The sequence below is a fragment of the Petromyzon marinus genome, chromosome 1, assembly GCF_048934315.1.
Source record: "Petromyzon marinus isolate PM22_M1 ecotype Great Lakes invasive population chromosome 1, UKy_Petmar_22M1.pri1.0, whole genome shotgun sequence".
Taxonomy (NCBI): Eukaryota; Metazoa; Chordata; class Hyperoartia; order Petromyzontiformes; family Petromyzontidae; genus Petromyzon; species Petromyzon marinus.
The window spans coordinates 30550749-30573216 of NC_133667.1; the positions used below are offsets into that span (position 1 = coordinate 30550749).

At 50.5% G+C, this 22468-nt stretch overlaps 1 protein-coding gene across 1 annotated transcript; it reads right to left on the bottom strand.

Moving 5' to 3' along the window:
* Nucleotides 1–407: 407 nt before the first annotated feature.
* Nucleotides 408–19010, bottom strand: LOC116939815 (follistatin-A-like). The gene is made up of 5 exons (XM_032948647.2): nucleotides 17870–19010; nucleotides 7546–7737; nucleotides 6061–6336; nucleotides 4610–4841; nucleotides 408–3911 (listed from the first exon to the last, which is right to left on the bottom strand). The coding sequence occupies exons 1-5, from the start codon at nucleotides 17952–17954 to the stop codon at nucleotides 3908–3910; spliced, it is 789 nt and encodes a 262-aa protein (XP_032804538.1). The 5' UTR covers nucleotides 17955–19010; the 3' UTR covers nucleotides 408–3907.
* Nucleotides 19011–22468: the final 3458 nt, after the last annotated feature.

The following is a 22468-nucleotide window of genomic DNA, read 5'->3' on the forward strand; positions in this document are numbered from 1 at the left end:
ACCACTTACTGGCTCACCACTTACTGGCTCACCACTTACTGGCTCACCACTTAATGGCTCACCACTTACTGGCTCACCACTTCTGGCTCACCACTTGGAGCCACCACTTACTGGCTCATCACTTACTGGCTCACCACTTACTGGCTCACCACTTAATGGCTCACCACTTACTGGCTCACCACTTCTGGCTCACCACTTACTGGCTCACCACTTGGAGCCACCACTCTCTGGGCCCTGCCTCTCACTTCCTGTCACGATGCTTGAATGTTCAGCAGCGTTCTTGAGCGGTGTTTTTTCATCGTTTGTTTATTCGTACGCTCAACTAAGTAGCTCTTTCTCAATTTATTTGAACGCCACATTTTTTTGTCGGCAGTTTACAAGCAGAGAGAGAGACACGCGCGCGCGTGTATGTGCCGATACTTTATTGGTTTACCAAATACTAATTTATATGCACGAGGATACAAGACGTGTATAACACACACCATAAATATTCATTTGAAAACAAAACAAACCAAAAAAAATTGTAATAATAACAACAATAATAATGATAAGTCGGTATGCTGTGCAATTGTGTCTTGAACATTAAACAATTTGTGTCTGTAAAGTCGCAGGTGCCTCTCTCACCGGGGCTGCCATCCACGGCCCTCCCTCGCTCGTTCCCGTCGCTTCTGATTGCCGAACGTTTCATAAAGCATCGCAAAGTGGCTGCAATATTCATTGGTTTTTCTCTTTTATTTTTACGTTGCACGTGAAGAGAGCTTCGGCGGGTGGTGAATCGTTGTGTACACGCTCAGGGTGTTTATTCATCAAACGCTGGTTTTGTATTGTGTGGGTGTGCGTGTGTGTGTGTCTGTGTCTGAGCGTGTGGGGAGCGGTAGAGTAGCGGTTAGCCAAGTTGCCGTGAACCGAGTTCGATTCCCGCTCGCAGGCCAACACCAAGTGACGATTGTTTGAACCGGTCCTGGGCCTCCCCTAGGTCGACTCAGCCTCAAATGAGTTCCTGGTGTGATGTGTAAATATCGCCACTCGGGAGACAAAGGCGGCTGGGCGTGGTGTTGGCCACCCACACCCTCCTGTGCCGTGCCTTCATAGGTGCTGCTCGCTAACAGCACTTGCCCCCACAGCCTGTTAAGGCTATATGGGGGATCTTTGCATTTGTCGTGTCGCTCGTGTACGATTGAGTGGAATTGGCAGACTCTCAACGAGCCAAAGGCGCCTAAACAAGATGAGTCTGTTGTATATCAGATGGGACGGGCGGGTGCTGTATTGGACACGGCGAAGTGTCTCTATCAGATTAAGAGGCCCCTTTTACCCAACGCGATGACACGCATGAGGTTGTATTGGATGCAACATTGGGCTCGTGGGCAAGAGCTCGATGGGTTTTTTTTTGCATCGCAAGGAAGTGAGGAAGATAGTTGACAGCTTGGGGTGAGGCTGATGATGAAAGCTTCTCGATCAAAGATTCCGCAGCGAATGAAATGAGAGTTCTGTGCCCGTTTTCGACTGGGACTCTGCATTGAACAGGATAAGGAGTTTGCATCAGACTATACACGTGCTCTATATCACGTGTACATTCACCGCATGAGACTAGGGTTCTGTATTGGATAGAATAACTCGACGACAGCTCTCTTGAGGATGGGATGTGAGTTCTTCAGCCGACTGAATGTATTATCGTGAATGCATCAAGGCGTTTGGACCAGCTGAAAAGAGGCGGGGGGGGGGGGAAGGGGGTTCGCTATTATTATATGGGGGAAAAGTTTCTGTTCTCAGAATGTTACGAAGCCCTCGTTCGCCAGAGGCATTTGCAAAGGGTTTTAAATGATTACGAATTATTAGTAAAGATTATCTATGGAATGTAGTGAAGATTATTTTCCCGATGGGATGACGCTTTTGTCTGCTATCATAGAAATTCGTTTTCTATAGGATGAACTAATGGTTCATTATCAGACGGGATGAGGATGGTTGTATATGGGTTGAGACAACAAGAATTGGGAGGCCAGGTTCTGTGCAGAGCAAATTTGGTCATTGAGATGCAGTGTTCACCAATTCATCAATTCCCATCTGCCAAAGCTACCATATGTCGCGGTTTTTTTTTGCCAGGACAGTCCCAGTTTCAGAAAGGCTGCCCTGGTGTCCCAAAGCATTTGTGAAATTTGGGATTTTTGTCCCGAGTTTGCATTTTCTGATATCACGCTCCACACGTGCTATGGACATAGGAGGGGGGACCTACCTGAGTGTTGGTTGGCAGATGATTAGGCGTTGGCCTATAAACAGTAGGCGGGCGGGGGGGGCGATGTCATTACAAGAGAAGTCGCGTGGTGTGGACACTGTGCTAGTGACTCAGTGGGAACGGCTGCGTGAAAGTGGGAGGGCTTTAACGGAGCGAGATGGCCTGCCGGTCTCACCACGTGTCTCGGTCGAGTCTCCCAGAAGTGTGGCAACTTTTACCATCCACGCCATTCCAAGTCGACCGACACATTTTGTTGTGTTTAGTGTGACTTCAACCGGCGACTTCGAGACTCGATACTGCAGCTCCTTTGGTTGCGGCCACGGACGATCACGAGAGGCCGTCTCGTGCGTCCGCCGCAAGTCAGCTCTCCGCTGCGAAGCTGAGCTTCGATGAGTAGACTTGTCAATGATTCACCGTGCCAGCGATTTGATGAAATATCATGATTCGGGAAAAGGGGGGTGGGGTCTGGCTTGGATTCACGAGTGTATAGATTGTTTCTGTTGGGTTTTTGTTGTCTTGTTTTCAGCATCCCATTTGTATTGTTTCTCGGGGTTATTATTCCTCCTCTCTATCTCTGTTTCGTTTGTACTGTTTAAATTGCCGCATTGGTCTACGTGTAGCGTGAGCGTACATTTTTTCTTTTCCATTCCATTTGCAGAAACCGTAACTAAATTGGTTCTTGCGCGACACGATTCAATGGACCGTGAGCATAGGAATCGGTGCTAACCCGAATAATCTCTGCATCGTGAACGAGCCTGATGACGAGGGTGGCCGGTGATTGGCGGGCAGGTCTCCATGATACGAAATGGCTCACAAGTTACCTGTAGGTATATCACTATAAACAATGAGGTAGCATAACAAATATACATATACCGATTTAACAAAGAAAAAAAACAATTGTACTCTCTTAAATAAATAAAGACGAACATTTCTGAAAAAGTCGAGGTTCTTTTTTTTTCTTTCTGTCTGTCCAAAGTTCCAAACATAATAATTATAATTAAAAAAACACAAGGTAAAAAAAAGGAGTCTCTATTATAAATAATGATTCTTTCACTAGAAACGAAACGTACTGGCCACGTCTGCAAGTTATCAAAACATGTACATTAATTATTATAAAGAAATAAATACAGACTTTGAATTTTGGTGTAACACTGATTTTTTTCCCTTCCCCTCTCTTCTCTTCCTCCACCTGTCCCTCTGCGTCTGTCTCGGCTCTCCCCCCCCGCCCCGCCATGTGCCTCGGGATCCAAGCGGACTCTGCGAGCTACAGCGTAAGCAATGAAACCGGGAGGAATATGGAGCACCGGCCGGAAGATTTTTTGACGGAACGATCGGCGCACGCGCAGGGCTGCCGCGGTGGTGGTGGTCGTGGTCGTGGTGGTCGTGGTCGTGGTGGCCGCTGCTGCTGCCCAGGCCACTTAAACGCACGGGGTCAGTCGGGGGGCGAATCCACACTCGGATGATGGCTTTGGAGTTTGGAGGTTTCGTGGTAAAAACGACGCGAACAATGTTAGTCCTTTATATGTTACATAATAATAATAACGTGTCGCTTGCGTGCGGGGTGAGGGGGGAGGGGGTTTGGGGTTATGGGGGCGGGGGAGGTTAAAATTGGTTTGGAGTGAAGCCGTCTTGGCCCAGGACTCGTGCCGTCAATGAGGCTCGCCTGCCAGCGCGTGTTTACCTGGTTAAAAAAAGAAACGGGGGGGGGGGAGGGGGTCAAGAGGTTAAACACGGAGCCTTGTGAACGAGTTCGGTAAGGTAGAGATGAGGGCGTGCTGGGTTTGCGTTTATTGTTCGTTAAAGCTTACAGTTTCTCCGTCATGATAACAGCTTCTCGAGTATTACAATCATCAGAAGAATGCATTTCCAATGACTAATTTAGGCGTTCTCTGTCCTTATAGCCTGCATCTTTTCCTCTCCGCCCCCCCCCCTCTATTCCCTTGTCTCTCCAATTCCTTGACCTCTCCTGACTCTCCCGTGTCCTCCCTTTCCTCTCCACACCCCCCCCCCCCCTCCTCAAAAATGTCTCTCAAAAAAATCTCTCGCCCTCCCTTCTAAATCTCCCTTCTCGTCAACCTTCACTGCCTCCCGCGTGCATTGCCCGTCTCGCTCCGCACACCTCCCACAGATATCTTTACACCCCCCCTCCCCCCATCGCAACCCTCGCCTCTTCTTCATCTTACCCCTCCTCCCTCATTACTCCCCTTCCTCCTCCTTTCTCCTCATCCTCCTCTCTTCCTCCCCCTCATCCCTCCCTCCATGCATTCCCCTCTTTGCCCCCCACCCACCCACCACTCCTTCCTCCTCCTCCTCCTCATCCTCGAATTCCCCGTCCCTCCCTTTCCGTTCTCCATCCCCCCCGCTCAGCCCACCCCCGACCTGCTGTTGCAGGAGCCCGGGTGCGCGACGGCGATGGCGCGTCCCCGCAGGCAGGCGGCGCGCCGCAGGTGGCACAGGCTGGCGTAGGTGCGGCCGTCGCGCGAGCACAGCGCAGCGTCGGGCCCGCTGGCCTCGCGGCACGGGCGGCTGCCGCACTCGACGCAGTGAGCAGCGCCGCTCTGGTCGAGGACGCACGACGCCGAGCCGGAGCACTGCACGTCGCGGCACGACTCTGTGGTGGAGCCCCCGGGGTCGTGTGTGGGTGGGTGGGTGGGTGAGGTGAGTGAGTTAGTGTGGGTGAGTTAGTGTGGGTGCGTGTGTGAATGGGTAAAACGCGTGAGGAGTGGGTGAGTGCGTTGAGCAGATAAATAAATAGGTGAAGGGGTCAGTGGATACATGGATGATTGTGTGGGTGGATGTGTGGAGGTGATGGATGGGTGGATGGTGGGGTCAGAAGGGTGAGGGGTGGATGATCAAACGGAATTAATGGCTGAACATTAATTAGTCCACCAATATACTGCAGGAATAAATGTCACCAAAGTTGGCAAAAACTACTCACTCACGATTTCTATAAATAGTCATCTAATTGTTGCTCGTCGTGGTTATGATGGAGACATCGGTGGGTTTTCACCAAGCGTCAGATCAAAAGCAAGGTTCAGCAACGAGACGTGGATTGGGCATTTTCCACAAGCGGGTTGTGTACACAACGCTATCAAGGCAAGGTAGTAGCCCATCCACCCAAACACGCGACAGTGGGCCACTGAGTCGTGTCAGTGGTCCACCCAGTCGACTGATGGGTGGCGGGCTCCTTCAGTCCGGGCCACACTCCACGCTGTGGCACGTCGTGTGTGGGGGTCAGTCGTTTGGTGGATCGGTCAATCAGTCAGTCGGTGGGTGGGTTAGTCAGTTAACGGGTCAGTTAGTCAGTCGGTGAGTCAGTCAGTCAGTGGGTGGGTTAGTCAGTCAGTGGGTGGGTTAGTCAGTTGATGGGTCAGTTAGTCGGTGGGTGGGTTAGTCAGTTGGTGGGTAGGTTAGTCAGTCAGTGGGTGGGTAGTCAGTTGCTGGGTCAGTTAGTCAGTCGGTGGGTCAGTCAGTCGGTGGGTGGGTGGGTTAGTCAGTCAGTGGGTGGGTTAGTCAGTTGGTGGGTCAGTTAGTCGGTGGGTGGGTTAGTCAGTTGGTGGGTAGGTTAGTCAGTCAGTGGGTGGGTAGTCAGTTGCTGGGTCAGTTAGTCAGTCGGTGGGTCAGTCAGTCGGTGGGTGGGTGGGTTAGTCAGTCAGTGAGTGGTTTAGTCAGTTGGTGGGTGGGTCATTCAGTTGGTGGGTGGGTTAGTTGCTGGGTCCGTCAGCCGGTCACAAGGTGGGTGGGCTCAGTCAGCAGGTAGTTCGGCGAATCAGTGAGTCAACATCAGCGAGTCGGTGCGTGACAACGTGCCCCCCCTCCCACCCCCGTACTTCTGCATTTGCCCTGGTACTGGACGTGCAGCGTGGTCTGTCCAAGGCGGCAGCGTGCTCGGAGTAGCGCGCACTCGTGCCGGTACGTCTGCCCGTCCGAGCCACACACGGGGCCCCTGGGGGCCGCCGGCGGAGCGGCGGGGCTGGTGCTGGAGCCGCCGCTGGTGCTGCCCGTGGCACCGCGCGGGCACTGGGGCGCGCACACGCAGCGTGGCCGGCTCCGCCGGCTCAGCTTGCACTGCTTGCCCGGGCCGCACTCGACGCTGTCGCACGTCTCTGCACGACGACCGCAAAGGACGACGACGACGAGGATGGAGGTGAACGACGAGGACCAACGACGGCGGCGAGAGCGAAGCGTGTTCGCACGAAGAGAACAACAGCGGGCAATGAACGGCAATGATGATGGTGATGATGATAATGATGAAAACACACTACAAACATCAGCGATTCACGGGCATGAACAACAGTGATAAACAACAACGCCAATAAACAACTATAAAACATCAGTGATGAAGCCAGCGCTAGCTACAGCATCAGCGGTGCCAACATTTCCACCGAAATATCTCAGCGAATTGGCCACTATTTGTATCTCAAACGCAAATTTAAAAAGTTTGCTTTTCGCGCACAGAAAACAGTTCATGTCGTTGTTGTATCACAGTTGCTGAGCACAGTTCCAGAATCCTATGAGTCCATGAAAAAAGAGCAGGATTTGGTAACACCTAAGGTCACACAACTTTAGAGGCACTGATGTAATTTTACGGCTAATACAGAGTCAATTACTTTGATTAACCCCGCTCATTTAAAATGGTGATCACATAATTCACTGTTGTTGTTCACACAAATTGGAACTATGGCATTTATGGCCACCTCAACTGTTACCCATTAATTAAATATCTCGTCTGGGCTCATGGGACTAATAAAGGGAAATCGTGCAACAACACAGAGCACAAAACATCTTGGCAGCGAAATAAAGCCACGCTTTTCTTGATTTGAACAATTCCTGGAGTTCCAAAGCCAGAAGGGACGAATGATAGTACACCAACACGTTTGTTATTTAGGTATGCTTTGATTCGGCAAGCGTACAGGAACTTGGGAGATGATGGGACGGAGGAGCTCCAAAACCAAGAAGTGCGAGGAAACAGGGAGGTTATAGGCGCATACGTCATGCGCATACGCACGCCTAGGTCGCGTACAAAGACAAAGATCCCCCGTATAGCCTTAACAGACTGTAGGGGCAAGTGCTGTTAGCGAGCACCTATGAAGGCAGGAACGGTACACGAGGGGGTGGGTGGCCAGCACCACGCCCGACCGCCTCTGTCTCCCCAGCGGCGATGTTTACACACTCGGGTCGCCGGGTTCGTAGCGCGGCGCACTCACCGCTACACCACCGCTCCCCACACGCACGCACGCACACACGCACACACGCACGCACACACGCACGCACACCCACGCACACGCACACACATGCGCGAGCGCGCCACGTACCCTTGCAGGGCTGGCAGTCGGGCGCGCCCTTGCTGAACACGAGCCATCTGAAGAGCAGGCCCGACGACACGTCCTGCCGGGTCCACGCGGTGCCCGCGCGACCCCCCCTGCAGCATTCCTCGCGCGACACGGCGCTCATCAGCAGTCCCTGGCAGCGCCCGTTGGCTCCCTGCTGCAGCCAACAGTTCCCGGCTGCGGCCACGGTGGAGGGGGCAGGGTGTGGTGGTGGTGGGGGGGGGCAGTGGAGTGGGTGAGTCGGTGTTTCAGAGTCACGCTTGAAAGCGCTCGTGGCATTAGCTCTGCCCGTCCGTCCGTCTGTAACGTGGTGACGGGGCGCCGTGAACGAAAGTTTAATACAGAGTTGTGTTGCCAAGGCCGTAATTATAATATATATTGGGGGAGACACATACCCCCTCAATATTCAAATATGCTCAAAATCTCCCCTCAATATATTGCTATAAAATAGATTTATGTTGCAATGATTGTGGTTATGGTTGTACTTTATTAATCCCTAATCTCTGCCATTACATACAATGAAACAAGAAAAGGTAAAAAAGAAAAAAACAGAGCAATGTAATACAATTCACTATTAGACATTATTGTAAAAAAGAAACAAAAAGTCCATCCTATGTGTTAGTGAATTTTTTAATATTCTAGGCAGGAAATTCGTTTTCAATTTAGATTTTTTTTCTGGGGGAGGGGGTGGACCCCCAGACCCCTGGAAGATTTGGTCCCCCCCAATGTTGACTCCATGGCTAGGGCCTTGTGTGTTGCTATCAGGGACTTATTCCATTGAAAATCAACAACATTGATCCAAGGGCTAGTGCTAAGACAGAGAAAAACGCACTTGACGCAAATACGCAAGTGCACATCGCCCGGATAGTAATCAGGTGACGTCCATGCTACTAATTATATCCTCGCGAAGGAAAACGCACGTGATAAAGTGTTACGTAATCAATGAGTGCACATGATCTTTCCTAACTTGTTTAACTTGCGGCTTTTGCATTCATTGCTGCTTGTTCACTATGCATGCGAGGACTTGTGAGTGCTTTTCAAATGACACCACAATAATAATTTACTGCCTTTGTCATTGACGGTCTCCCCATGCCATATTGGACATGGGGATTGATGGACTATACTTCTCCGCACTGGGTTAGTGCCAAAGGAGGTCCAGGACCGGTTGATATCCCTCACCACTGATGCCAACCGTCTCCAGGAATCGGACTCGGCTGGCTGGGTTCAGAGTGCACTGCGCCACTATTCCACCCAGCCAATATGTATTCTTGTTAAAATCTAAGTTATATTTTAAAAAATTCACACCACTCGACTGTTAATTGTTGAGCGTTTTTTTTTGCTTTGCTGTGCTGTCTTGTGATGTTGGTGGAGTAAAATCTGGTCTCATCTTCCCACTCAAACGAGCATGGGGGGCGGGGGGGGGGCGAGAACCACCACTGCTGTTGGCCCTTCGCCAGCTGTGGAGATTCCACATCAAAGAGGGCCATTTGATCCTTGGGAATGCCACTGTTGACTTCCCACAAAGCGATACTTTGCTTTATCCACCGTGGACAGATGATGGGGTGAGTTGACCTCTGACCGGGATCTGAACTCGTAGCCCTTTTGTGTGTAACAGAGGGCACACTTAGCTGGCGATTGTTGGTTACGTTTAGATATCAATAATATCAGGGGCGCCACGGTAGCGAGATATTAACTACCCTGCCTGGGATACAAGAGGTTGTGGGTTCGATCCGGACCCTGACGCCTGCTGAATATTTGAAGTTTGCGGTGTGTTGCTCTCTCCCCCGTGGTGGCGTGAATTTTTATCCGGGTCCTCCGGTTTTTCCCTCCACATTTAGAAACATGCGTTTAGATGATTTGGCTGCTGCTAGAAATTTCCACGTGATAAGCCACTTCGTTGAGCTATCATTTCTGGCCAGGTCGCTTCTGAAAAAGAGCCGTATAGCTCAGTGGGCTTTACCTGGTGAAATATATTTTTAAATTTTATTTTAGTTTCTCGTCTGTTCGGTCTCAATTGCACAGTCGTGTCCACTCTATTCAGAATCTTTATTCCAGAATCAGAATCTTTGTTATCGTGAAGGAAGTCGATGAGCTATCAAGCTCTTTTTCACAGATGTCCGGGAGGGGCGGATCCGCGAGTTACAACCACAAACAAGACAAAAAAACCGATAGGAGTGAAAAATAGAGAAAAGGTAAGCACGTCATTAAAAATGAAGGACAAAAGTATAAATTGCATAAGTACAAAAATTCCTGCCGATTTTTCAACAACTATGCCAACGCACAGTCCCTCAATAAAATCGCACGTTAAAATCTATGTAATTTGCATACATGTGTTATTGGTACATTGGTTATTTTCGTATAGTATATGCTGCGTGTAATGGATTAACTTGATCCCTTCAACCACCAGTGGCCGTTGCATTCACCACAATGTAAAACATATAGCCAAATCTTGAAGTCATGAATACAATCGAAACCCTGAAGGAAATCGCTACCGTTCATGGAATCGGTGGAGTTCGGGGTGCAGATAATCATTGCATCCAGAGAGTGTGTTTGACATGGCCTGCCAGGTGGAGTGCGGAGGGAGGGAGGTCGTGGAGAGAGGCAGGGAGATGGTTGAGAGGGGGATACTGGGGAGAAAGGGAGGTGATTGATGGAGGGAGATGGGGGGGAGGGAGATTATGAAGAGAGTTTGTGAAGATGCTTCCTTTCCCAAATGTTTACCATCACATGGCTCCACCGAAAAGGTCACTCTCTCCATTGAACTGGAGCAAAGGAGCAAACTTGAATTCAGCATTGGCTGTACACCCCCACGTCGTGAGATAATTGAATCCAGAAGCTTTGATCGTAGCTGCAAATTCTATACGAGAAGTTTAAAATCATTAAAACCGCAAGTGTCCATTTGAATATAATGGTCATGTCCGTCAGTCACTCGGGAAAGCCTCACTAAGTCTCATGACTGATGGGTTTTTTTCAGAGGGCCTTGCATTTGGGATATATGGTCAATTCCTTCAGTGAAATTGGAGTATGCCGAGAAAACCCCACCAACGCATACAAGAGGGTAACACTCACATCTCCCCACAGGTAAGAGTCAAGAATGCATTTCTGTACTGCCACTTTGTAGGGTCCAACATACAACACCTGTATATACTGTACTAAACGGGCTCCTCCTCCACTGTAATATTCAGCCCTTTGTTCAATCCGCTGCTGGATGAAGGCCTCTGAGCAGTGCAGGTTGCTGGGAGTGGGTGGGACAGAGGGCCAGTTCAGACACCGCTCGTTACTGATGTTGGCTGTGGCTAGGACGCAGTGCGCTAATAAGTGCGCCACCACTCCACCCCTGACCCCTACACATCCTTCATTCTAATTAATAAATATCTCGGCCCGCATCTATCTAACGCAATACGCATAGTGGTATGTAATTAGCGTCCATTGCTCCGTTGTTTTCCATATGGATGTTTGCTTATTTAATTGAGATTTTTTTTTATTCGATAAAGGAATACAAAATTAACTTTTGATCGACACAATTAGATCTCCGCTGGTTTCGTGTTTTATGGCTCATCTGCGAGCTCGGATGACGCCGTTCTAGTGATGGCGTGTGTCTGTGTGTCATGTATACATTGAAGAGTGGAGAGCGGGTGGTGCAATGCTTGACGCACTGCACTGCGAACACCGCCGCCCGAGTTCGACTCACGAATATATAACATCAGTGGCGAAGTGCTTATTCTGAACTGGTCCTGGGCCTCCTCTAGGTCGATTCGGCCTCAAATGAGTACCCGGCGCGGTGTGTAAGCATCCGCATTTGGGGGGCAAAGACGGATGGGCATAGTGTCGGGCAGGCTACCTTCTCGCTAACAGCACGAGTGCCAACAGTCTATAGGGATGGGCCAGGCATCTCTCTACATACTGCACTGTGTGAATTGCGGGGATGGCAGCGTCTTGAGAGGCGGGATAGTTTCCAAGGATGAACAGGGCGAGCAGGTGGAAGTGATGGCTATTTTTGGACGTCTGTGAAAAATAGCTTCATAGCTCATCGGATTTCTCCAGGATAAATAAAGATTCTGATTCTGTATAATTAAATTGAATTCCCAATCCGAAGATAGGTAGAAGGGAGTGGATGCAAAATCATTACATTCCTAAAATCCTCCCAAACCAATATTATCAAATTTCACGGCTAAGGTCAATATTGCGGCCTCTAATCGCCGGAGGGGGTGACGTGAATCATGATCATCATGACGCACACGAGTAGATGATGCACGTATCACGAGCTTGATGATACATTCTAATCGATGTATAAGCTACATGTCTACCGATTAGACTCCCACAAAGCCACGTTGCGTGTGCGTACAAAGTCTGCACGTTTTACGCACGGGTTTTTTTCTGCATGTGTGTCCATTCTCGGGGTATTTGTTGTGTGTGTGTGATTGTTGTGTATACGTGTGTGTGTGTTTTACAGTTGTGGGGAGCGGTAGTGTAGTGCGATTAGCGCACTGTCTGACGAACTCGGCCAACCAAAGTTCGATTCCCGTTCACAGCCAACATCGGAGGCGAGTAACCAAATCGCTCCTGGGCCTCCCTTAGATCGACTCAGCCTCAAGCGAGTACCTGGTGCGATATGTCAAACATCAGCACTGGGGAGAGAATGGCTCGACTTGAAAGCGGTCATGGTCACACTAAACCCCTGGTGTGCCGTGCTGGTCTCCTTCACAGGTGCTCACGAGCAGCACTCTCCCCAGCAGTCTGTTAAAGGCTATACGGAGGACCTTTGTACTTTATTGCGTATGCGTGTGTGTATGTATGTTTGTGTGTGTGTATTTCAGAGTCCCCGAAGTGGAGGGGGCGGGGGTGGTGGAGGGTTGTTGGGTTGCGGTATTTATAGACGCGTGTTGTGCGGCGCGCACTCGACGCTTGAGACTCGAGTGGCGTTCACAGCGACCGCCGCCGCGATGTTTACGCGCGCGCGGATCGGCGACGCTCTCCGCTGCGTTCGCTGCGCGCGTTTATCTCATTCACCCTGCCTAGCCTCTAGTCCCCTGTACGTGTGCGCGTGTGCACGTGTGTGTCGTGTGTGTGTGGGGAGCGGTAGTGTAGCGGTTAGCGCGCTGCGCTATGAACCTGGCGACCCGGGTTCCATTCCCGCTCACGGCCAACACCAGTGACGATTATGTGAACCGGTCCGGGCCTCCCCTAGGTCGACTCAGCCTCAAATGAGTACCTTGTGCGATGTGTAAACATCGCCACTAGGGAGACAAAGGCGGCCAGGCGTGGTGTTGGCCACCCACCCCCTCGTGTGCCGTGCCGGCCTTCATTGGTGCTCGTTAACAGCACTTGCTTCTACAGTCAGTTAAGGCTATATGGGGGGGGGGTCTTTGTCTTTGTGTGTGTGTGCTGTACGAACACTCCATGTGTTTCCATCTCGTTCACCCTACTTAGCCTATCGTGTTGCACGCGCGCGTGTGTGTATATGGGTTTGTGTGATTATGGGCTTTGGTTAGGTGAGTGTGAGGTGTGTAAAACATCGTCGCTAGGGAGACAAAAGCGACCCAGCGTTGTGCTGGCCGCCCAACCCCTCGTGCGCCGTGCCGGCCTTCATTGGTGCTCGCTACAATCACATGCCCCAACAAGTCTTCTAAGGCTATATGGGGAGTCTCTGTCTTTCTTAGAAGTGCGCGCGTGTATCCGTGTGCGTATGGAACTTGTGTGCGTGGGTCTTTGTGTGTGCGCGCGCTTAGAGATGTGTGTATGTATTTCTGTGGGATTGTGCGTATGGATGTGTGTATCAGGGTGTGCATGTTGAGGATCATGCTTCTGTGCGTGCACGGCTCTGATAATTGCCCTGGATTGACGCTGCTTCTCGTGTGTCGGTGCGTGTGTGAGTTTGGATTGGTGTCTGTGTGTGCGCGGGTGCTCCAACAGTCTATGTAGGCAACGCTGGGGATCTTTGTCTTTTTTGTGTGCGTGTGTATGTGCGTACGTACGGTTCCGTGTACTGCACATGCGTTTATATGCGTGTGGGTATGTCTTTGCGTGTGCGTGTCTGTAAATATGGGTTTGTGTGCACGTGTTTGTACGTATGAGTGTGTGTGTGTGGGCGTTTATTTGAGTGTTCGTATCGGCGAATGGATAAGTGCATGCACGTGTGTGTGATAGAGTGCACACGTGCGCGCGCGCGTGTGTGTGTGTTTGCGCACCGCGCAACGATCCCGGCGGACAAAGGTTCGATTTTTCGGCGAAAACACAACACCAGCGGGAAGGGGGTTCTAAATCCCTCGTTGGCTGGGCCTCAAAACGGTTTGGTTAAAAAAACATAATTAGTAAGACAAAGGCGGTCGGGCGTCGTAACCACACAGCCCTCCCGTGCGCTAAACCCGCCTTAATAGGTGCTCGTTAGCAGCACTTGCCCATATAGAGTCTTAACGGGTGGCCTGCGTGTGCGTGCATCGCAAGCGTACTGCGCGATTCGATTCCCCGGGGTCATTCACGAACGCGAACCACGGTGTCACTACGTCGACTCAGCCTTAAACCGAGTTGGTACCTTTCGATTTAAAGCTTTCGTGACTGCAATGATTCATCTTCTATGGTTCTTTCGGTAAAGTCACGTAGAATGAGAATAAAATAATAAATTGATAAAGAACCAAAGAAGAGGAGTTGGTACCTGTCGCGGGAGGGAAGGCCTAGCAGACGACTACATCGACGACGACATCAGAGATTTGGTGGCAGAAAGATGTTGCACTACTTGAGGCGTATTGGCACACGATAGAGGAAAGTGGAAACAAATGGCGAAACGTGCAGTGGACACCTACGGGCTATCTGCCCATGGATCGTGATGATGACCTGTTGCGGTGTGTGTGTGAACACAAGCGAAGCGGAGACCTCGGTGTGACGGTTGCACAATCACGGGAAGCCGGTACTTAATAGGTGCTCGCTGACAGCATGTGTCCCAGACAGTTCATCAGACTAAATGAGCGCGATTTTTTTAATGGCACGGTGCAACACGCGAGGTGCCCTCTAAGCGCCCGGCGCGGGGCCGTACTTTCTAAGTAAGAAAGAAAAAACTCTGTCCATTCGACGACTAGCGGTTCGGTCAACCTATGTGATCAAATCATTATTTCTCCCCCCTCATTGCGGTGAATGTAGCGGCCTCTAGTGGCCGGAGAGGGTCACGTGAAGCAGTGGGTTCAAATGTATATAAATATAACAATACCGATGATTTTTTTTTTACGCACACGTTTCGATGCGTCTGTCGTCGATTAATCGACACATCCTTTCATCCCTAACGGCTGATAAATTAGACCTCAGTTATCATCACAATCATAGACACACACGCACACAAAGATCCCCCGTATAGCCGACATTAACGGTTGGGACAAGTGCTGTCAGCGAGCGCCTATTAAGGCCCGTCTGGCGTGGCGAACACCGCGCCTGACCCACCTCTGCCTCCCCACTGCTGTTATGTTTGCGCAGCATAGCAGGTGGGTTACTTACATAAGGTCTCTTTGACCTCGGGAAACCCCAAGACAGCTTCTGATATTACTTGCCACTGGTGTTAGCCGTGGCCCCGTAATTGGATGCACGTAGCCAACCAACGACGCTCACGCAATGTAAATACAAAAATTCACGCTCATAACCGCAAATGCATATAAAGTACGCAGACAATCGCGATGCATGCGTGTAATAATGTTCAAGAATGTCTATAAAGCTGACCAATTGCAAGCAAATCATTAAGAGAGCCCATGTCTTAACTAAGGACACTCAAGGTCTTCGGAAAATCGGACCCTCAAAACTGAAGTGATGGCGTAAATGGTGATGCCTTCATTCAGCAGTGAATAGACCCTGGCTCGTGATGACGACGACGTTGAATCGAGATCGAAAAACTCATTCCTTTATAACTGCTTTTTTGTGTTTAGTTTTTTTCCCTCCTACCCCCGCGCCTCCGATTAGCTCGCCTGGCTACGTACGGCGCGAAAGAAGTTCACGACGATCGTGACTACGGTTTATTTGTGCACAATTTTGAGTTGGAGCGATGGGATGAGCTCACGTGGAGGAGGAAGTCTCGCGGTGGAGTTTGCTGCCATCGCAGGATCATGAGGGATGGCGACGACGCGTGGCGTGGGGGATGGAGAGGTGGAAGGGTAGGGTGGGTGGCGGGACTTCATTCAGCAGTGGATAGACCACGTCTCTGTGTGTGTGTCTCCCTCTCTCTCGACGACGACAATGCTGATGGCTGTAATAATGCGTGAGTGGCAGTGTGCGTGGCGGGTTGTTGTTGTTGGGGTTTTTTGTTGTTTTCGTGTTCCTCCCCTCGTCTGGAATCCGCGACCCCAACAGGCGCGGTGTATTGGCCCCGCGCGTCTGTCCGCGCGCTGCTTGGGTTTCGTGATTAACGCGGGGCACGGGTCATTCATTACACGGAGCGAGCCGAGCCGAGCCGTGCCGAGCCGTGCCGTGCCGACGGGGAGGAGGAGCAGGGAGGAGAGGGCTGCGTGGTGATGGGGTAGGGCTATAGGGGTTAAGGGGTTAGAGGGATATGGTAAGATATATAGGCTTCGAGGTATAGGGTTATGTTTATAGAGTTAGAATTATATGGTTCATTGAAATAGAGTCATAGGGTGAGAGTTGTAAGGTTATATTTATATAGTGAGAGTTATATGTTTAATATGATTACTGATATGGTTATTTGTATAGGGTAAGATTTATATGGTTTTAAGAATCACCGGTATGGGGTTATATAGTTAGAGACATGGTCATGGCCCTGAGTTTAGAGGTATAAGGTCCTATTTGTCGAGTTATAATTTAAGAATGAATAGGAATAGCGAAAAAGGTTATATGATTTAGTGCTATAGAGTTAGTGCGAGTTATAGGGCTTGCGTTATATGGTCAGAAGGTTAGAGTTCTATGACTATGGTAAGTGATGGGGTTACATTACATTGCAGGATCGTGAGAGATGGCGACAGCTTGGTAAGACATTCATCCAGCAGTGGATCGATGATGGCTGATGATGAGTTATAGGACTGAAGTTATAGGGTTATGTAATTGCAGTTCTCGATATATGGGATTACAGTTATAGGGTTACACGGCTAGGGTTAGAGGTATAGGGTTAGAGTCACGGGGCTGGGATTACAGGGCTAATGTTATGGGATTAGGTTGAAAGCGCTTGAGTTAAATAACTTGGGTCCTATGGTGAGGGTTAAAAGACCAGCGGTACAGACCTACATTTACACGGTTAGAGACGTTCTGCTCGAGGTACATTGCATAATAGGGATAGGCTTTGATCGTTATGATTTTAGTATTCGTATTATGACACATGGGGTATTTGATTCATATTTTTGGAATAGATTTCCCGAGCTAGAGTTATAGAGGGTTAATGTTATCAGGACGGGATAGGGCAAGCAGTGTAACATTATTACAACTCACTCTTCCCCACACTTAGCCCACACTTTGAGTTAAATAGTTGTTTTTTTAATGAGTACACTTACCCCTTAATTGGTGGAGGATATTTTCTGATTTTTGTTTGCGAATTGGCTTTGCCTGTTTGATGGCTTCGCCATCTCCGATGACAAGCGCAGGAACCATTGCGAAAAATTTCGATTGTTTGGTCACATTAATAAAACAACGTCATCAGAATCACGAAACCTTGAAAATGTGAGTTTTGAAACTTCTCTTATCATCATCGTCCAATATCTTTCCACTCCTGGATGAATGCTTCTCCATCTTGTATCGTATCGGTCACGAGGGGTTGTTTAACCATACCTACTACCAGGCAGTAACCCCAAGACCAGTTCAGATACCAACAGCCAGCCACTGGCATTAGCCGTGGCCGGGAATCGAACTCGGCTCGCCCAGTTCGTAACGCAGCAACGCTAACCACTGCGCAACACCAACACGCGCATATTCAGTACTGTGTAGGCATGATCATTGCGAGTAGAATGACTATCTCACTGCTACGGGCAGTGATTGTGAAAGGTTAAACACCTTGCAAGTACAAAACGATCGGTGCTCAGACCATTGGATTCAACAATTATGGTACAGTATCATTACCTGCAATATCAATTACAATAGAATTAGGAACGACCGGTTTCCTTCCCCTCTCGTGGTCATTGCTCCGTGGATTTGTCGACCCAGCTAACCCCAACCCGCTACTCTCTGAGATCGACTCATACTCGCAGGCCACCAGGATCTCACTGACCCAGGTCACCCTTGCTTCACCCCCAAAACAGGGTTACCCCCGATTCAACAACGACCGAGGTCACCCTGACCCCCATTGCCCAGGTCGCCTGACCTCTCCTAGTCTAAAGGAGCCCTCACTTCTTACCTCGAACGGGCGTCTCCAGCATCAGCTGACACAGCGTGGCGAGAAACAGCAGCGTCTTCAGCGGTACTCCACAGTGTCGCGACATGCTGCTGCTGCTGCTACTGCAGCAGCCCTTTGCTGCTGCTGTTACTTATGCTGCTTGGGTGGTCGCGCTGCTGTTGCTGGTGGTCGAATTGATGATGATCGTGGTGATGGTGCTGCTGGTGCTAGGAGTGGTGGTGGTGCACCGTTGTGATGTTTTGGAGGGAGGGAGGGGGGGTTCAGTGTTACTATTGTTACAATAATTTATTGGTGCGATATAATCTCTTCCTGCGCCCCGCGTGTGGAAGCTGATCTCTGCCTCCCTGCCCACCTGTCACAAGTTATGCCCAAGCGTGTGTGGACAACAATTAATATACAGTCTATATATGTCTATAGACTGCCTTTTTTACGTGCATTCGTTAAACTATCTCATATATCTCGGAGAAGTTGATTACGTTAGTGTTTTTTTTTAAGTTCTATCGGCTATCGCCTTTTTCCCCTCTCTGTCTCTCTGTGGCTCCAATCGGCGCGTGTTTCTGCGCCACAATCTACCACGCCTCAAAGTTCTTGCCCAGTAGCAGCCTCTCTGTCTCTCTCTCTCTCGACAGCTCACTCTCGATCGCTCGTCTGCCGTCTCTCCGGGTAGCTACCCAGTCTGCCAGCTGACTAGCTGCTCTGCCAGCTGGCCAGTGTGTTTGTATGTTTTGCTGATTTGCGTGCGCCACTGCCTGTGACTGTCTGTGTAGGTATGTCCCCCCCCCCGCCCTTTCTCCCTGCTTGTTGCCTGTCTCTACTGCTGGTTGCCTATGCCCTCGTTTGCTTTGTCGGTTTCCCTGTCTGTGTCTTTCTGTCTATCCGTGCGTCCGTCTGTCCGTCTGCGGGTCCTCTCCGTCGATGTCTGCGCGTTTCTGCCTGCCCCTCCGTCGACTGCCCGCTCGCCTCTCTGCGTCTCAAACTGCTGGGTTCGCTCTACGCCTCTCTGGCTGCCCGCGCGTGTCTGCCCGCGTGTCTCTCCAACTCCCCGCGTGTCTCTTTCTTTCTCTCTCTCTCTTGTCTGCGTGTTGCCCGTGCGTCCCGCGGCCCCGGGATGTGTCACTGGGCGCCTCTCTCGCGCTCCGCTGCTTTTATAGGCGCGGCCTCGCCGTGACGCAGTGGACCCCGGTCCGGGCACAGGAGGCTCCGTGCCGGCACCCTGCACGGCCCCCCCCCCCCCATGAGAGAAGAGGGGGGGGCTGTGCGGGGGGGGGCTGCAGAGGGGGGGGCGGCTTGGGTGGCTACGTGCTTGTGGCATGGAAGTGGGGGCGGGGGGAGTGGTGGGGGGGGGGTGAAGCGGCTGATGGCAGGGGCGGGGTGGAGGGGGATGTGTGGGGGGGATAGAGGTGGGGGCAGCTGGTTGGGTCGTGGGATGGAAGCCTCGGATGGTGGTGGTGCATGGATGAGGAGGTAGTGGAGGGGGGGGGTGAGATCCTACTAAGTGGGCGGTCGAGCCACACGCTCTCTCTCTCTCCTCATCTTCCCCCCCCCCCTCTCCGTCCCCCTCTCGCTCCCACCCCGATTCTTTCATTCTGCCGCTTTGTAGGATTTCGCTTGATATCCGCGCACTGTCGATTCCGTCAAGTTGAGTCACTCGTCACTTGGGCGACAGAAGTTTACACGCAGCGCGCACCGTCCCGTAACCTTGTCTTGTGCGCCACCTTTCCCCCTGCCACACACACACCCATGCCTCCCCCTCTCTCTCTCTCTCCCTCCTGATCCCCCTCCTATCCCCCTCCTCCTCCCGTCCCATCTCCCACCACCTCCCCACCCCCCCCTGGCCGCGCCTCGTGGGTTGGAGGAGCCGCCCGTAGCTTCAGAAGGAAACAGCAGCAGTGGCACTCTTCGCGAACCGTATCCTCACGTCAGCGGCCACTCACTACAATACAAATGCGACCGCCCGCTTTGCGACGTAGCGTCTGCATACCTGGGCACGTGTAGCCTTACGCGGCGCGTGCATGCTACGTCTGTGCGTATGCGATTTATGATATCACACCCATAGCCGCCGATGTAAGCCCCTGAATTGAACTCGCGTGGTCAGGATCGTCCGGCGGAGTCCGAATCACCGAGCCGCCACTCTGAAGCATTGTTGAGAGCCGATTGCCCATTCATCACTTCCCATGCAGAGCAGACCACAAGCGGAATATTTATTTATGTATTTATTATTCCTGAGCAATGCCAGTTAGATAAAATGTGGAATCCATGTCCATTCAAGCGATAACACAATGCGTGTTCCTTCCTCAGATGTATGTCATCCAATGAGGTGAGCCGTGGGAGCCGTACTCCCCACTGAATGATAGGAACCAGCAGCATACCACCCCCCCTTCCCCCCCACCCCCGTCCCCCATTCAGAGGCAGCTCCTCGGGGTGGCTGGATAGGCGCTCAAGTTCAAGTTAAGAGAGCTCATTGCGGCCAGTGCCATTCACACCACCGCGCCTCGCCATCACTGCCTTCCTTCTGCTGCCAGATCCCAAGTGATCGCCCAGTCGACAGCGTGATCTCCGAATCAGCACGTAGAGTCTCATCCCACTGATGGGAGGTTCACGTGGGACTTGTGGGATATGGGTTCTCCCTTTTCCATATTAACAGGGTCCCCCCCCCGCCCTCTCTTTATGTGCCCCCTGTTTTTCTCGTCAGTAACCGCTGGAAGTTGCCAGCTGCCAATTGAAATGTGTCTGTGTGAGTGAAGAAGCCAGGTTTCGGGTCTGGATCTCCATGCCCCTGGAACAACTGAGCAGAAAAGACCCCCCCCTCCATCCCGCCCCTTGCCTTCCCCCACCTCTAACCCTTCCCTGCCTCTTCCAAACTCTCTCTCCTGGGACGCACTCCAATAGAGGTAGTATTGTTTATTTTGTTCATGTAAATACAAGCGATAATATGAATAAACAGTCGTAGTTCTCTTGGTTAAAAATACGATTTTTCGTGTGTCTCTCTCTCTGTGTGTGCGTGGAGTAATTTGGTCCTGGACGAGTGTCCCGTTTTGCTCCCTTCCTCGCTCCCCCGAAATCTGGCCCTGGAGAGAGCCAAACGAACACTTCCGATTCACGAGTGCTGGCTTCGTGCCCGAGGCCCGCTCCTCCTCCACTGCGCTTCTGTCACGAGTGGAGGGGAATCGTCGTGCTGTGACCCCGGGGCTGTGCTGGTGGCGATGAACGTCCGCGACCCAGACATTTGTAAGAGTGGAGGTTGGTGGATCAGCGAGAGATTTATTTGCGCGCGCAAGACGCCTATAATGTAGGGGTGCATGGTGGGTAATAGATGGCAGCATGGCGAGTCTGTTTCCGACGGATTACGGATTTTATAGCGTTCTTTCCTCGTATGTGTGGGGCTTGTCTGGGTATATTTTATTTCTGCATCACGCTAAAAGACTCGGTAAGGAACTGGCCAAACGGCTTAATGCAGGATCCTCTCTGAAATAGTCTTGAGACTCACGATGAGAGATTTCAGTTGGCCGGCCACCCTCGTATTTTTAGCGATTACTATGTATGTTGAACTTCTTTCGCACAGTATGTAGCCAACCGTGCTGATCGGAGGTGCTTATGTTACGTTTACACAGGCGACGTGCGTGCAAACGTACTTTTAGGGATCCGCTAATAACGCGCTATACGCGCCTGATATAATTGATAAACAATAACAATGATCTTGCAACAACAACAGCGTGCGTCGACCCTCACCGTGTGATATCCAGAAAAGAAATCACATTAAACGAGGCCGGATGGCTCCGGAAGCTCATAGCGTTCAGGGCATTCAGGAGACACCGTTGAGACCCTTGGGTTCGAATGTAGGTTTCAGCCACACGTGAATAAACTAGGTTCTCAATTGTAGCGAGTTGGTAGTCTCAGCCTGGTCTTAAATTATTCTACGGGTTGTTTTTTTTTATTCAATGCATAATTGTCATGTAAACAACAATAATGACCGTTGCCCAGAAAGCATTTACTGAGTTACAAGACTTATTTTTTAGGAGGGTCCTGCATTGGGATTTTTGGCCAAAATAATCTCAAAGAAATTATCTCAAGGTCCGCACAAACGAGTACACGAACACATCTATTATACTGCCGTCTGCCGGTCACCTCGCAGTTCAGTGGGTTACTTTAATTAGGCGCAGCTCAGCTTTGAGGATCGTTACATTTTTTGCTCAAACATGACCTCATGACATAGAAACCCGGGAATCTCTTTAAAACTTGATTCTAGTGCACAATTGATTCAATGTCATTTTCTTCTGAAAAATCGGCTTTTACTCATGCCCGCCGACTAACTTTCACGATGTCACAGAATATTTAAAATCTAGAGAGGGCTTTCGAAACATGTTGAGAGGACGAATGCCCAAAGAAGGTCAGAGAAACCCAATGCAATGTGAACTTTTATTTTCGTCATCATCAGCCATGATCAGTCCACTGCTGACCTTTTATGAGGAGTTTATTCTTAAATAATAATTTAATACTCAGTATGACGCTTTAGTGCTTTGGATTGCACGTGTTGAAAATCCAATTGCGTAAGTCTGCATGTGGGTGTGGTAATCCATGCATCAAAGAGCGTTTAAATAT

Excerpts from the sequence above, each read along its gene's own strand:
- LOC116939815 (XM_032948647.2), bottom strand. The coding sequence starts at position 17,954 with ATGTCGCGACACTGTGGAGTACCGCTGAAGACGCTGCTGTTTCTCGCC. Across the intron at positions 7,738-17,869 it reads GCTGGAGACGCCCGTTCGAG|CCGGGAACTGTTGGCTGCAG; the intron begins GTAAGAAGTGAG and ends CCGTGGCCGCAG. Across the intron at positions 4,842-6,060 it reads GTACCAGGGCAAATGCAGAA|AGTCGTGCCGCGACGTGCAG; the intron begins GTACGGGGGTGG and ends GCTCCACCACAG.